Source organism: Lithobates pipiens, unplaced genomic scaffold (assembly GCF_037356315.1).
Source record: "Lithobates pipiens isolate NorthernLeopardFrog02 unplaced genomic scaffold, aLitPip1_a1.2 Scaffold_28, whole genome shotgun sequence".
Lineage (NCBI taxonomy): Eukaryota > Metazoa > Chordata > Amphibia > Anura > Ranidae > Lithobates > Lithobates pipiens.
In genome coordinates, this window is record NW_027507789.1 from 16,910,672 (window position 1) to 16,925,515 (window position 14,844).

Here is a 14,844-nt window from a genome sequence, read left to right on the forward strand (position 1 = left end):
CGACTTTGGTCCTACTTCAGCCCATTGAATATCACTGAAGTCGGATCTCCGTCTTGACTGATCCGACTTTTGCATGCGACTTGTGCTTTGATGATCTTGAAGGGGGAACGCCACGGCAAAAATGGAATGGGTTCCCCCTCCAAGAGCATACTATCTGGTCCGAACCCCCATGGGGAACACCCATGCCAAAAAAATGGCATGCCCTCCCCCCAAAAATCCATACCAGACCCTTATCCGAGCACACAGCCTGGCAGGTCAGGAAAGGGGGGAGGGGCCACTCGCTTGTCCCTGTATCAGGCCTCATACGCTCAACATGGGGGGGGGGGTAGGTGCACCTCGCCCCCATGTTGATGAGGACAAGGGCCTCTTCCCGACAACCTTGGCCGTTGGTTGTTGGGGGTCTGCCGGCAGGGGGCTTATCAGAATCTGGAAAACCCCTTTAACAAGGTGGCCCCCAGATCCTGGCCTCCCCCTATGTGAATGAGTATGGGGTACATTGTACCCCTACCCATTCACCTAAAAAAAATGCGTCAAAAATAAAACACATTACACAAGTTTGTAAAGTAATTTATTAGGCAGCTCCGGCGTCTCTTCCGATCTCTTCTCCCCACTACGGCTCTTCTGTGTCCTCCGCTGACGTCTTCTGCCTCTGTTGGTTCTTCTCCCCTCTCCGGTTCTTCTCCGCTCTCTCTCCGGTTCTTCTCCCTCTGTCTGCTGTCTTCTGCCGGGTCTTCTCCGCTGTCTTCTCGCTGTCTTCTTGCTCTTTTGGTCGCTCTTTTGCCCGCTCTTCTCCGCTGTCTTCTCCCTCTGTTCTTCTTCCACTATTGACTCGACACTCTCTTCTGCTCTAATGCTGAGTGCGCGGTGTGCCACTACTTATATAGGCATGGGGCGGGGTCATCGTGTCTCTTCATTCGGAGGCCCCGTCCCTTATGATGTCACTGCCCAGGGCATGATGGGCAGTGACGTCATAAGAGGCGGATCTCCGGTGACCCCACCCCATGCTAAGATAAGTAGTGGCACACCGTGCACCCAGCATTCGAGCGGGAGAGAGCGTTACGTCAACATCGAAGAAGACAGCGGAGAAGACCCAGCAAAAGAGCGAGCAAAAGAGTGAGAGGACAGCGAGAAGACCTGGAAGAAGGCAGCCGCCAGAGGGAGAAGAACCGGAGAGGGCTAGAAGACATCAGCGGAGGGGGCAGAACAGCTGGAGACCCCGGAGCTGCCTAATAAATTACTTTAAAAACATGTACTGTGTTTTATTTTTGACCCTTTTTTAGGTGAATGGGTAGGGGTACAATGTACCCTGATACTCATTCATATAGGGTGGGGGGAAATGATCTGGGGGCTCCCTTGTTAAATGGGGCTTCCAGATTCCAATAAGCTCCCCCCGCCTGCAGACCCCAGCAACCAATGGCCAGGGTTGTCGGGAAGAGGCCCTTGTCCTCATCAACATGGGAACAAGGTGCTCTGGGGTGGGGGGGGGGCACGTAGGGCCCCCCTGCCCCAAAGCACTCACCCCCCCCCATGTGGAGGGCATGCGGCCTGGTGCGGTTCAGGGGGAGGGGGCGCTCGCTCATTCCCACCCCCTTTCCTGACCTGCTGGGCTGTATGCTTGGATAAGGGTCTGGTATGGATTTTGGGGGCTAAAAAAACAGCGTGGGGTGCCCCTTTAAAATCCATTACCAGACAGAAGGGCCTGGTATCCTCTTGGAGGGGGAACCCATGCCCTTTTTTTATTTTTATTTGGCGTGGAGTTCCCCTTCAAGATCATCAGAGCACAAGTCGCATGCCAAAGTCGGATCAGTCAAGACGGCGATCCGACTTCAGTGATATTCAATGGGCTGAAGTTGGATCAGTAGGACCAAAGTAGGGCAGGGAGCATTTTCCTTTGTGTCGGACCAGTTAAGGCGGCACCCATAGGGAGCCATTGATTTTCACACGTCATGCGACATGAGCTCCCAGTGTCGGAGAGTTTGTCGTACCAGTGTGACCCCGGCCCTATACAGGGAAGAAACAATGATCTCTATTGAGTTTAATTAGACCAGTGATGGTGAACCTTGGCACCCCAGATGTTTTGGAACTACATTTCCCATGATGCTCACCTACACTGCAGAGTGCATGAGCATCATGGGAAATGTAGTTCCAAAACATCTGGGGTGCCAAGGTTCGCCATCACTGAATTAGACAATCTCATTCTGGTGATGAATATGTAAGGCGCTCACTCCCTGCTAGGGGGCGATAGACGCTTCATCAACCAGTCCCGCTAAAGTCCCTCTAATCCAAACCTTCATCTTCCGATACAAGTTTTGTTAGTTGCATGTAAGGCCTCGTGCACACTAGGCGCGTCTGAACGCTTTTCTTCCGACAGGAGAAAAGCAGACAAAAAAAAAAAAAAGAACCTGCTGCAGCTCTGCATAGTAGCATAGTAACCATGGTCAGATTAATAGGCTCCATTCACACTAATGCAACTCCAAAGATGTGTGATTTCCATTGCAACTTTAATGCAATTTTGGATGGGCTGTTGACTATGGCTTTGACTCTTGCACAACTGTCGCATTGATTAACATTAAGATGCCACTTTAATGGGACTTTTAAGAGTTTACATTGTAGTCTCTGGCACTTAAGTCACATGAAAGCTGCATCTAAGTAGTGCAGGAACCTTTTAAAGTCGCTACGACTTTAAGTCGCATGGATTTGAATGGCTTCCATTGAAATCCATTGCTTGCGACTTGTCATGCGGCTTTATGTGTCCAAAGTCGCATTGACAATTTGCATAAGGCGCCTTTCACACTCAGGTTTGATGCAATTTTGACGTGATTTCAGGGAAGGCCTGTGTAAACTTGAGGTCTAAGGACCTCAACTCTCATGAAAGTCGGACCAAAGTAGTACAGGGACTACTTTGAAGTCGACGCGACTTGAAGTCGCACATATACAGTGGTGTGAAAAAGTGTTTGCCCCCTTCCTCATTTCCTGTTCCTTTGCATGTTTGTCACACTTAAGTGTTTCGGAACATCAAACCAATTTAAACAATAGTCAAGGACAACACAAGTAAACACAAAATGCAATTTGTAAATGAAGGTGTTTATTATTAAAGGTGAAAAAAAATCCAAACCATCATGGCCCTGTGTGAAAAAGTGATTGCCCCCCTTGTTAAAACATACTATAACTGTGGTTGTCCACACCTGAGTTCAATTTCTCTAGCCACACCCAGGCCTGATTATTGCCACACCTGTTCACAATCAAGGCATCACTTAAATAGGAGCTGCTTGACACAGTAAGGTCCACCAGAAGATCCTTAAGGCTAGGTTCACACTATAGCGATGCGGGAACGCCGCGAATCCGCAGCGTTTTCCCGCATCGCATGCCTCCCGCCGGCAGTTCACACTGCCCTATGCGGACTGCTGGGAGTGTCAATGAAATCTTAATGACACCCCCAGATCCGTCCGCATATCGCAGTGCGATCTGCACACTCGCACAGGAATCGGATCGCATGGTGTGAACACCCATGCGATCCGATTCTGCTGCGGACCAAAAAAAGGGTCCCGTGCGAGTTTGCTGCGGGAGCGATGCGAATTCAGCCATACTATCTGTATGGCTGAACTCGCATCGCTACGGAGATCGGATGTGATTTGCACTGCAGTGCGGTGCGAATCACATCCGGATCTCCCCCCGCAGCAGTGTGAACCCGGCCTAAAAGCTACACATCATGCCGAGACCCAAAGAAATTCAGGAACAATTGAGAAAGAAAGTAATTGAGATCTATCAGTCTGGAAAGGGTTATAAAGCCATTTCCAAAGCTTTGGGAATCCAGCGAACCACAGTGAGAGCCATTATCCACAAATGGCGAAGACATGGAACAGTGGTGTTCCCAGGAGTGGCCGGCCGCCCAAAATTACCCCAAGAGCGCAGCGACGACTCATCCAAGAGGTCACAAAAGACCCCACAACAACGTCCAAGGAACTGCAGGCCTCACTTGCCTCAGTTAAGGTCAGCGTTCATGCCTCCACCATCAGGAAAAGACTGGGCAAAAATGGCCTGCATGGCAGAGTTCCAAGGAGAAAACCACTGCTGAGCAAAAAGAACATCAAAGCTCGTCTCAATTTCTCCACAACACATCTTGATGATCCCCAAGACTTTTGGGACAACATTCTGTGGACCGATGAGACAAAAGTGGAACTCTTTGGAAGGTGTGTGTCCAAGTATATCTGGCGTAGAAGGAACACTGCATTTCATAAAAAGAACATTATAACAACAGTAAAATATGGTGGTGGTAGTGTGATGGTCTGGGGCTGTTTTGCTGCTTCAGGACCTGGAAGACTTGCCGTGATAAAAGGAACTATGAATTCTGCTGTCTACCAAGAGATCCTGAAGGAGAATGTCCGACCATCTGTTCGTGTACTCAAGCTGATACGAACTTGGGTTCTGCAGCAGAACAATGATCCTAAACACACCAGCAAGTCCACCACCGAATGGCTGAAGAAAAAACAAAATGAAGACTTTGGAGTGGCCTAGCCAAAGTTCTGACCTGAATCCTATTGAGATGTTGTGGTATGACCTTAAAAAGGCCGTTCATGCTCGAAAACCCTCTAATGTAACTGAATTAGGACAATTCTGCAAAGATGAGTGGGCCAAAATTCCTCCAGGACGCTGTAAAAGCCTCATTGCACGTTATCGCAAACGCTTGGTTGCAGTTGTTGCTGCTAAGGGTGGCCCAACCAGTTATTAGGTTTAGGGGGCAATCACTTTTTCACACAGGGCCATGATGGTTTGGATTTTTTTTCACCTTTAATAATAAACACCTTCATTTACAAATTGCATGTTGTGTTTACTTGTGTTGTCCTTGACTATTGTTTAAATTAGTTTGATGTTCCGAAACACTTAAGTGTGACAAACATGCAAAGGAACAGGAAATGAGGAAGGGGGCAAACACTTTTTCACACCACTGTATGAATGGTTATCATTGGAGAATGACTTGTCACGCGACTTTGCAGTTCCAAGTCCCAGAGTGAAAGAGGCATAAGGCTCCTTTCACACTTATGCGACTTGAAAGTGACGCGATTTTGCCTGTGTAATCTCGAGGTCTGTGGACCTCAAGTCGCATCAAAGTCGGACCAAAGTAGTGCAGGGACTGGTTTGAAGTCGCTGCAACTTGAATACGCACAGATATGAATGGTACTCGTTGGAAATCATGGGGTACGACTTGTCATGCGACTTTGCAGTCCCAAGTCGCAGGACAAGTCGCACAATTGTGAAAGGGGATTAGTGTGAATGGAGCCTACTGTTAATGCTTAATTGAACAAGCTGAAGTCAGAGCCTGGGTTCACACTGATGCGGTGTGGCGAACCGCATGTGATTCAGCCTAGGTTTCCACTATTGCGACCTAAAAGCGGTGTGATTTTGCCATGATTTTTTTTGCCATGATTTTGCCACCATTTTGATGTGACTTGAAGCAATGCCTGTATATTCTTGAGATCTTTGGACCTCAAGTCGCATCAAAGTGGGACCAAAGTAGTGCAGGGACTACTTTGAAGTCACTGCAACTTGATATGGGCACAGATATGAACAATACTCATTGGAAATCATGGGGTACGGCTTGTCATGCGACTTTGCAGTTCCAAAGTGGAACCGAGCCTAAGACGGGAATCACCCTGCATTTCTGTTCAAATCACAGGCAATTCTTTGAAGTGAGAATGAGCCTATTCATTTTGTATGGCTCAAATCGCACTGCACCGCACACAAAAAAGGTGCATGTACTTTAAAAAAAAAAAAATTAGCTGCACTGGAATCGGATCACATGGGTGTGAGTCGGAGTGCGATTGTGATGTGATGAGGTGCGGGAAACGCACAGGAGTCGCTGTGAATCCCGCACCACATCAGTGTAAACCGGCACTTAAGCTGATCGGTTTCCATTCACGGCTGCATCAGATTCTGTGCCCACCAGTTTTAGTGAATCCACCCCATAGGGTAACATGGGGGGTGGTTTAGGGGCAAAAAAAAAAAAGTCAAACACCCGTAAAAAGGTTTGACAGCTGCAGTGCACAATATAAATGTACCAAAAAAATCTGAATGTGTTTTAATTGATCGGTTATTTCTCAATCTATCAGTACAAGGAGACCGCCCTGATGCTATTGCTGCGAATATGTTACACAATCGGCTATTCTATTTCCCTGGGGACCCTGGTGGTGGCGCTCTGCATCCTCCTTGCTTTCAGGTCAGTATATCCGAAAAATACAAAGGAAAAGTTTTGTTTTGTACTGCAGTCCTAACTGTACATTTCCAGAATCTCCCACGTAGGAGCACATACAGTGCACCCGGAAAGTATTCACAGCGCTTCACTTTTTCCACATTTTGTTAGGTTACAGCCAGGGGCATGGCTAGGTCTACAAAAGATATTGGACTAGAGCCCATAGCAGCGTAGTAAAGAAAGTCATACGCTTGGATGGGCATACACATGCATATACAGTAATATACGCACGAATGTGTGTGTGTGTGTATGTATATATATATATATATATATATATATATATATATCCCCAGAGAACCCCCCAGTTACAACAGAGTCCCCAGAGAGCCCCCCACTTACATCAGGGTCCCCAGAGAGCCCCCCACTTACATCAGGGTCCCCAGAGAGCCTCCCCCTTGCATCAGGGTCCCCAGAGAGCCCCCCACTTACATCAGGGTCCACAGAGAGCCCCCCACTTACATCAGGGTCCCCAGAGAGCCCCCCACTTACATCAGGGTCCCCAGAGAGCCCCCCCACTTATATCAGGGTCCCCAGAGCCTCCCCCTTGCATCAGGGTCCCCAGAAAGCCCCCACTTACATCAGGGTCCACAGAGAACCCCCCACTTACATCAGGGTCCCCAGAGAGCCTCTCCCTTGCATCAAGGTCCCCAGAGAGCCCCCCAATCACATCAGGGTCCCCAGAGAGCCCCCCACTTACATCAGGGTCCCCAGAGAGCCTCTCCCTTGCGTCAGGGTCTACAGAGAGCCCCCCACTTACATCAGGGTCCCCAGAGAGCCCCCCACTTATATCAGGGTCCCCAGAGAGCCTCCCCCTTGCATCAGGGTCCACAGAGAACCCCCCACTTACATCAGGGTCCCCAGAGAGCCTCTCTCTTGCATCAGGGTCCCCAGAGAGCCCCCCAATTACATCAGGGTTTCCCAGAGAGCCCCCCTTACTTTAGGGTCCCCAGGGAGCCTCCACTCCCCTTGGGGACCCTTGCAGAGACTCTGGGCTATGGGAACCATATTCGGGGCTATGGCCCCAAAAGCCACCCCCTGGTGACTGCCACTGGTTGCAGCCTTATTCCAAAATGGATTAAATTAGTTAATTTCCTCAAAATTCTACAAACAATACCCCATAATGACAACGTGAAAGAAGTTTGCAAATGTATTAAACATAAAAAACGAAAAAATCCCACGTACAGAAGTATTCACAGCCTTTGGTGGAATTGAGCTCAGGTGCCTCCTATTTCCACTGATCATCCTTGAGATGTTTCTACAACTTGATTGGAGTCCACCTGTGGTAAATTCAGGTGATTGGACATGATTTGGAAAGGCACATACCTGTCTATATAAAGGTCCCACAGGTAACAGTGCATGTCAGAGCACAGACCAAGCCATGAAGTCCAAGAAATTGTCTGTAGACATCCGAGACAGGATTGTATGGAGGCACAGATCTGGGGAAGGGTACAGAAAAATGTCTGCAGCGTTGAAGGTCCCAATGAGCCCCACTCACCAATGAGTTGCCACCTCACACATATGAAATACACAGGTTCTGTGGATTAATAAGGTGGTAATTAAACTCACTTGTTGTCTTATCTGCATTAAATTAGCCTCATAAACTGTGTAATTATTATGTGTTCAGGTTTAACGTGATTAGGTGGCAACCCTAGAGCACAGTGGTCTCCATCATCCGTAAATGGAAGACGTTTGGAACCACCAGGACTCTTCCTAGAGCGGGCCGCCCGGCCAAACTGAGCGATCGGGGGGGAAAGACCTTAGTCAGAGAGGTGACCAAGAACCCCGATGGTCACTCTGACAGAGCTCCAGTGCTTCTCTGTGGAGAGAGGAGAACCTTCCAGAAGAACAACCATCTCTGCAGATCTCCACCAATCAGACCTGTATGGTAGAGTGGCCAGACGGAAGCCACTGCTCAGTAAAAGGCACATGACAGCCCACCTGGAGTTTGCCAAAAGGCAACTCAAGGACTCTCTGACCATGAGAAACAAAATTCTCTGGTCTGATGAAACAAAGATTGAACTCTTTGGCCTGAATGGCAAGCGTTATATCTGGAGGAAACCAGGCACCGCTCATCTCCTACAAAAAGAACAATACATACAAAAAGAACAGGAGGGCACACTGACCTTGTGCATTACCAAAGATAAAATTGATTCATAAAATATAACAAGAAATATACTCACAAACGAGCTTTAAAACAAGGCTTACCAATACTCCGGCAATTGCGAGCAGTATCGCTAGACGACCTACAACCTGGACCAGATATTTGGAGGAACCAGATGGCGTCGCAAACGGCTAATCACCTGGCCAATACCATCCCTACAGTGAAGCATGGTGGTGGCAGCATCATACTGTGGGGATGTTTTTCAGCAACAGGAACTGGGAGACTAGTCAGGATTGAGGGAAAGATGAATGCAGCAATGTACAGAGACATCCTTGATGAAAACCTGCTCCAGAGCGCTCTGGACCTCAGACTGGGGCCAAGGTTCATCTTCCAACAGGCAAACGACCCTAAGCACACAGCCAGGATAACAAAGGAGTGGCTACTGGACAACTCTGTGAATGTCCTTGAGTGGCCCAGCCTGAGCCCAGACTTGAACCCAATTGAACATTTCTTGAGAGATCTGAACATGGCCGTTCACCGACGCTCCCCATCCAACCCGATGGAGCTTGAGAGGTCCAAAAATAGGTGTGCCAAGCTTGTAGCATCATACTCAAAAAGGCTGGAGGCTGTAATTGGTGCCAAAGGAGCTTCACCAAAGTATTGAGCAAAGGCTATGAATACTTCTGTACAGGGGGTCCCGGGTTGCGAACGGGTTAGGGACTGCCTATTTGTTCCTAAGTTGGATTTGTTCGTAATTCGGACGCACATGCGCAGAACGGCGTTTTTCCAATGTTTTCCGCTGTTTTCCGACGTCGTTTTCCAATGTTTTCTGATGTTTTCCGACGTCGTTTTCCAATGTTTTCTGATGTTTTCCGATGTAGTTTTCCAATGTTTTCTGATTTTTTCCAACGTCGTTTTCCAATGTTTTCCACTGTTCTCCGATGTTTTCCGATGTGCCCGCTGGAGCCACCTGACGTTCTCAAGTAGGAGTTATTCGCAAGCCGGGGGTTCATAACTCGGTGACCCCCTGTACGTGGAATTTTTTTTTTTTTTTTTTTTTTTTTTAAATTTGCAAAGATTTCAAACAATCTTCTTTCCCGTTGTCATTATGGGGTATTGTTTGTAGAATTTTGAGGAAAATAATGAATTTCATCCATCTTGGAATAAGGCTGTAACATAAAAAAATGTGGAAAAAGTGAAGCGCTGTGAATACTTTCCGGATGCACTGTATAGCAGTAGGATGATTTAAGGTTGCCACTTTTTTTTATACAATATGTCCTCCATGTAGGGGTAGAACGATAGATCATTCCCCCCTCCCCCCTCCCAGCCGTCACTGGAAATGTGGCCCCGTAGTGGAGACCGCCATTATTCTGAACTGAGAGACCAACCCTGCAGAATACTAATTGCTGGGTGATCTGTGAGCACATTCATTTACTCTAATTATCTGCCAGATGCTATTTCCACCTGGATAAATCACCCAGAATGCACCTTGTAGCGGGGCGCTCGGGGGTCTGATGCAGACAGTCAATCTCCTCCGTACAATATGATGGATCTCCAAACATTTACATATTCTTAACCACTTAAGGTCCATCTACCACCGCCAACACAGCGAGTCTGGTGATTCGTGGCTGGGACCTGCTGATCGGCTGTGTCCAATCACAGCCCAGAACTCTGTGTTGGCAATCAACACAGAGCTCTGTACAGAGGGAACGGTCTCTTTGGGGGGGGGGGGGGGGGTTTACTAATACTGGAGCTCTCAGAATCTGGGGCAGCTGTGCAGGGTAGCCAATCAGCTTCTAACTTCAGCTTGATTAACCACTTGCCGACCGGCGCACGACGATATACGTCGGCACAATGGCAGCGGTGGGCAAATGGGCGTACCTGTATGTCCCCTTTAAATGGCGGGGCTATCGGATGCACGTGCCTGCCGCGTACAACGTGACCGTGCCCGCGGAAGCTGCGGACTCAATGTCCGCCAGTTTCCCGGGGGTTGGTATCACGGACCCGCAGAACAAGGCACTTCCCGGTTTCTGCCTTGTGACATGACAGAAATCACTGAATCCCTGTCATCGGGAGCAGTGATCGCTGTCATGTTATAGTGAGCCCATCCCGCCACAGTTAGAATCACTCCCTAGGACACACTTAACCCCTTGATCGCCCCCTATTATTTAACCCCATTCCCTGCCAGTGTCATTTACACAGTAATCCATGCATTTTTATAGCACTGATCGCTGTATAAATGAAAATGGTCCCAAAATAGTGTCAAAAGTGTCCGATGTGTCCGCCATAACGTCGCAGTCATGATAAAAATCACAGATTGCCGCCATTACTAGTCAATACAAAATAAGAATAAAAATTCCATAAAACGATCCCCTATTATGTAGACGCTTTAACTTTTGCACAAACCAATTAATATACGCTTATTGTGTTTTTTATTTTTATTTTAACAAAAATATGTCTGCGAGTCGCTCGGTCTGATCCCCCCCGCCATTATAGGACAATCTTCATGAAGACTTTTCTGCCCTTTCCAGGAAACTTCACTGCATGAGAAATTACATCCACATCAACCTCTTTGCATCGTTCATAATGCGAGCGATGGCGGTGCTGGTGAAAGACATTGTGGAGAACACGAGCGTTATGGTGCCGAGCCCCACCGACGAGGACGGCTGGAGGTCCAAAATAAATGTGAGTGTGACTACCTACCTGGTGCTGTGCCATGTGATCTCCACCCCTGATAAAATGTTCCACTAGAATTTATTATCCCGACTGCATAATGTGAAATAATAAGTCTAATCAAAACTGCTCTATCTCACCATTGTGGGAGGGGCAGAGACACAAACTGCTGGAGGGAAATCTCATTATTGTGGGAGGGGCAGAGACACAAACTTCTGGAGGGAAATCTCACCATTGTGGGAGGGGCAGAGACACAAACTACTGGAGGGAAATCTAACCATTGTGGGAGGGGCAGACACAATTTGCTGGAGGGAAATCTCACCATTGTGGGAGGGGCAGAGACACAAACTACTGGAGGGAAATCTCACCATTGTGGGAGGGGCAGAGACACAAACAACTGCAGGAAATCTCACCATTGTGGGAGGGGCAGAGACACAAACAACTGCAGGAAATCTCACCATTGTGGGAGGGGCAGAGACACAAACTACTGTGGGAAATCTCACCATGGTGGGGGGGGGGGGGGGGACACAGAGACACAAATTGCCATGGGGGGGGGTCTCTATTTAAATTCCTGTGTTTTAGTCAACTGCCATGTGTGGGTGTGGGTATTTTCATGTCAGGAGTGTTCCTTTAATGTTTCCTCACAATTGTTTTTAGGCGACTTCCTCCTGTAGAGTGGTGTACATATGTCTGCACTACTTTGTCGGTGCCAATTATTTCTGGCTGCTGGTGGAAGGCATCTACCTCTACACCACCATCGTCACCGTGCTTCTGTCCGAGAGGAGAATGCTGCTCAGATATATCGCCATCGGCTGGAGTAAGTAGGCACTACAGCGACTTGTGTGATTTAGAGAAAAAAGTATGACAGTGAGGACACTCAGGAACCTTTTATTTTAATGTTTTTTTTTTTCCTCAATAAAAAATGATGAGATCGTACTGCTCTGATGACAGTTTATAAAAAAAAAAAATGTAAAAAAATAAATACATTTTTTTTGTTTTCTTTTTACATATTGTCCCCAGTCTCTGATCACTGTCATAAAACAGTCATATAAATCAACATAAAAATGTGTTTTTAAGTAGCAGCACTATCTGTCTTATCTTATTGCTTATAGATTTCATTTCATAACACTGTACTGCTCTGGTGACAATATGTAAAAAAAATAAATGAATGAATTTAATTATTTAATAAAAATTATATTTTTTTTAAATTCATATAATAAAAATTATAATTTTTTTTAATTCATATTTTTTTGTATTTTTTTGGTTTATATTATATATATATATATATATATATATATATATATATATATATATATATATATATATATATATATATATATATATATATATAAATAAAAACAAATACTCCACTAGTGATTAAATACCACCATTTTTTTTTAAATAAAAATTGAATGTGGGTACAGTGTTGCATTACTGATTAATTGTCATTCAAAGTGCGACAGCAAAAAATTGGCTTGGGCTGGAAGGGGGTTAAAGTTTCTGGAATTGATGGGTTAAATACCTGAAGTATTTATATATATATATACAGTACAGACCAAAAGTTTGGACACACCTTCTCATTCAAAGAGATTTCTTTATTTTCATGACTATGAAAATTGTAGATTCATACTGAAGGCATCAAAACTATGAATTAACACATGTGGAATTATATACTGAACAAAAAAGTGTGAAACAACTGAAAATATGTCTTATATTCTAGATTCTTCAAAGTAGCCACCTTTTGCTTTGATTACTGCTCTGCACACTCTTGGCATTCTGTTGATGATCTTCAAGAGGTCGTCACCTGAAATGGCTTTCCAACAGTCTTGAAGGAGTTCCCAGAGATGCTTAGCACTTGTTGGCCCTTTTGCCTTCACTCTGTGGTCCAGCTCACCCCAAACCATCTCGATTGGGTTCAGGTCCGGTGACTGTGGACCCCATCACTCTCCTTCTTGGTCAAATAGCCCTCACACAGCTTGGAGGTGTGTTTGGGGTCATTGTCCTGTTGAAAAATAAATGATGGTCCAACTAAACGCAAACCGGATGGAATAGCATGCCGCTCCAAGATGCTGTGGTAGCCATGCTGGTTCAGTATGCCTTAAATTTTGAATAAATCCCCAACAGTGTCACCAGCAAAGCACCCCAACACCATCACACCTCCTCCTCCTCCATGCTTCACGGTGGGAACCAGGCATGTAGAGTCCATCCGTTCACCTCTTCTGCATTGCACAAAGACATGGTGGTTGGAACCAAAGATCTCAAACTTGGACTCATCAGACCAAAGAACAGATTTCCACTGGTCTAATGTCCATTCCTTGTGTTCTTTAGCCCAAACGAGTCTCTTCTGCTTGTTGCCTGTCTTCAGCGGTGGTTTCCTAGCAGCTATTTTACCATGAAGGCCTGATTCACACAGTCTCCTTTTAACAGTTGTTCTAGAGATGTGTCTGCTGCTAGAACTCTGTGTGGCATTGACCTGTTCTCTAATCTGAGCTGCTGTTAACCTGCGATTTCTGAGGCTGGTGACTCGGATGAACTTATCGTCCGCAGCAGAGGTGACTCTTGGTCTTCCTTTCCTGGGGCGGTCCTCATGTCAGCCAGTTTCTTTGTAGCGCTTGATGGTTTTTGCCACTGCACTTGGGGACACTTTCAAAGTTTTCCCAATTGTTCGGACTGACTGGCCTTCATTTCTTAAAGTAATGATGGCCACTCGTTTTTCTTTACTTAGCTGCTTTTTTCTTGGCATATTACAAATTCTAACAGTCTATTCGGTAGGACTATCAACTGTGTGCTGTATCCACCTCCTGCACAACACAACTGATGGTCCCAACCCTATTTATAAGGCTTGAAATCCCACTTATTAAACCTGACAGGGCATACCTGTGAAGTGAAAACCATTTCAGGTGACTACTTCTTGAAGCTCATCAACAGAATGCCAAGAGTGTGCGGAGCAGTAATCAAAGCAAAAGGTGGCTACTTTGAAGACGGTAGAATATAAGACATATTTTCAGTTGTTTCACACTTTTTTGTTCAGTATATAATTGGACGTGTGTTAATTCATAGTTTTGATGCCTTCAGTGTGAATCTACAATTTTCATAGTCATGAAAATAAAGAAAACTCTTTGAATCAGAAGGTGTGTCCAAACTTTTGGTCTGTACTGTATATATATATATATATATATATATATATATATATATATATATATATATATATATATATATATATATATAAATAATGGATGATAGAGAAGGAGAAAGCTAGACGAGCGTTAACATTTTCTCCTAATAGTATTGAGGACATATTGGCCTTTGCTGTCTGTGCAAGCACAGGAAATGGGGTTAGAGCCCCTGTAATTAAAGACATTACTCAGCGTTGAGGCTTTATCATATCTCTGACATTTTCCGCCTTCTCTCGCGGTCACCATAACATGAATATGAAGCCGGGAGATCGGGCAGAGTTCTGCTCATTAGCTGCATCATTTGCGACTTCCACTACATTTTTCGAAGATTTTATTTTATTTATTTTTTTAAACGCTTTCTTTCTTTCTTTCGTTCTTTCTTTAGCCAACAATCACCAGATACATTTGTAACTTTTCAGGCAATTGCTGCTTATGAAAGAATATCACTACCTTATGTTGTTACTCCATTCAAATAGATTCGGCATTAGGCTCGGTTCACACTGCTGCGAGCCCAAAGTCCTGCGAAGTCGCATTGACTCGCTGGCAACTTGATGCAACTTCAATGCGACTTCCCTGCAAACATGATGTTTCGCAACATTGGCAAATCAGAACAATACAGAGTGCGACACATATTACTGAACTTACAA

General features: G+C 45.8%; 1 protein-coding gene across 1 annotated transcript in view; it reads left to right on the forward strand.

Moving 5' to 3' along the window:
• Nucleotides 1-14,844, forward strand: part of GLP2R (glucagon like peptide 2 receptor) — a 134,373-nt gene that overhangs the window by 91,802 nt on the left and 27,727 nt on the right. Inside the window, exons 5-7 of the mRNA XM_077458784.1 lie at nucleotides 6,108-6,214; nucleotides 10,880-11,033; nucleotides 11,679-11,838. Of these exons, the coding sequence (XP_077314910.1) occupies nucleotides 6,108-6,214; nucleotides 10,880-11,033; nucleotides 11,679-11,838 (421 nt within the window). The remainder of the gene's footprint in view (nucleotides 1-6,107; nucleotides 6,215-10,879; nucleotides 11,034-11,678; nucleotides 11,839-14,844) is intronic.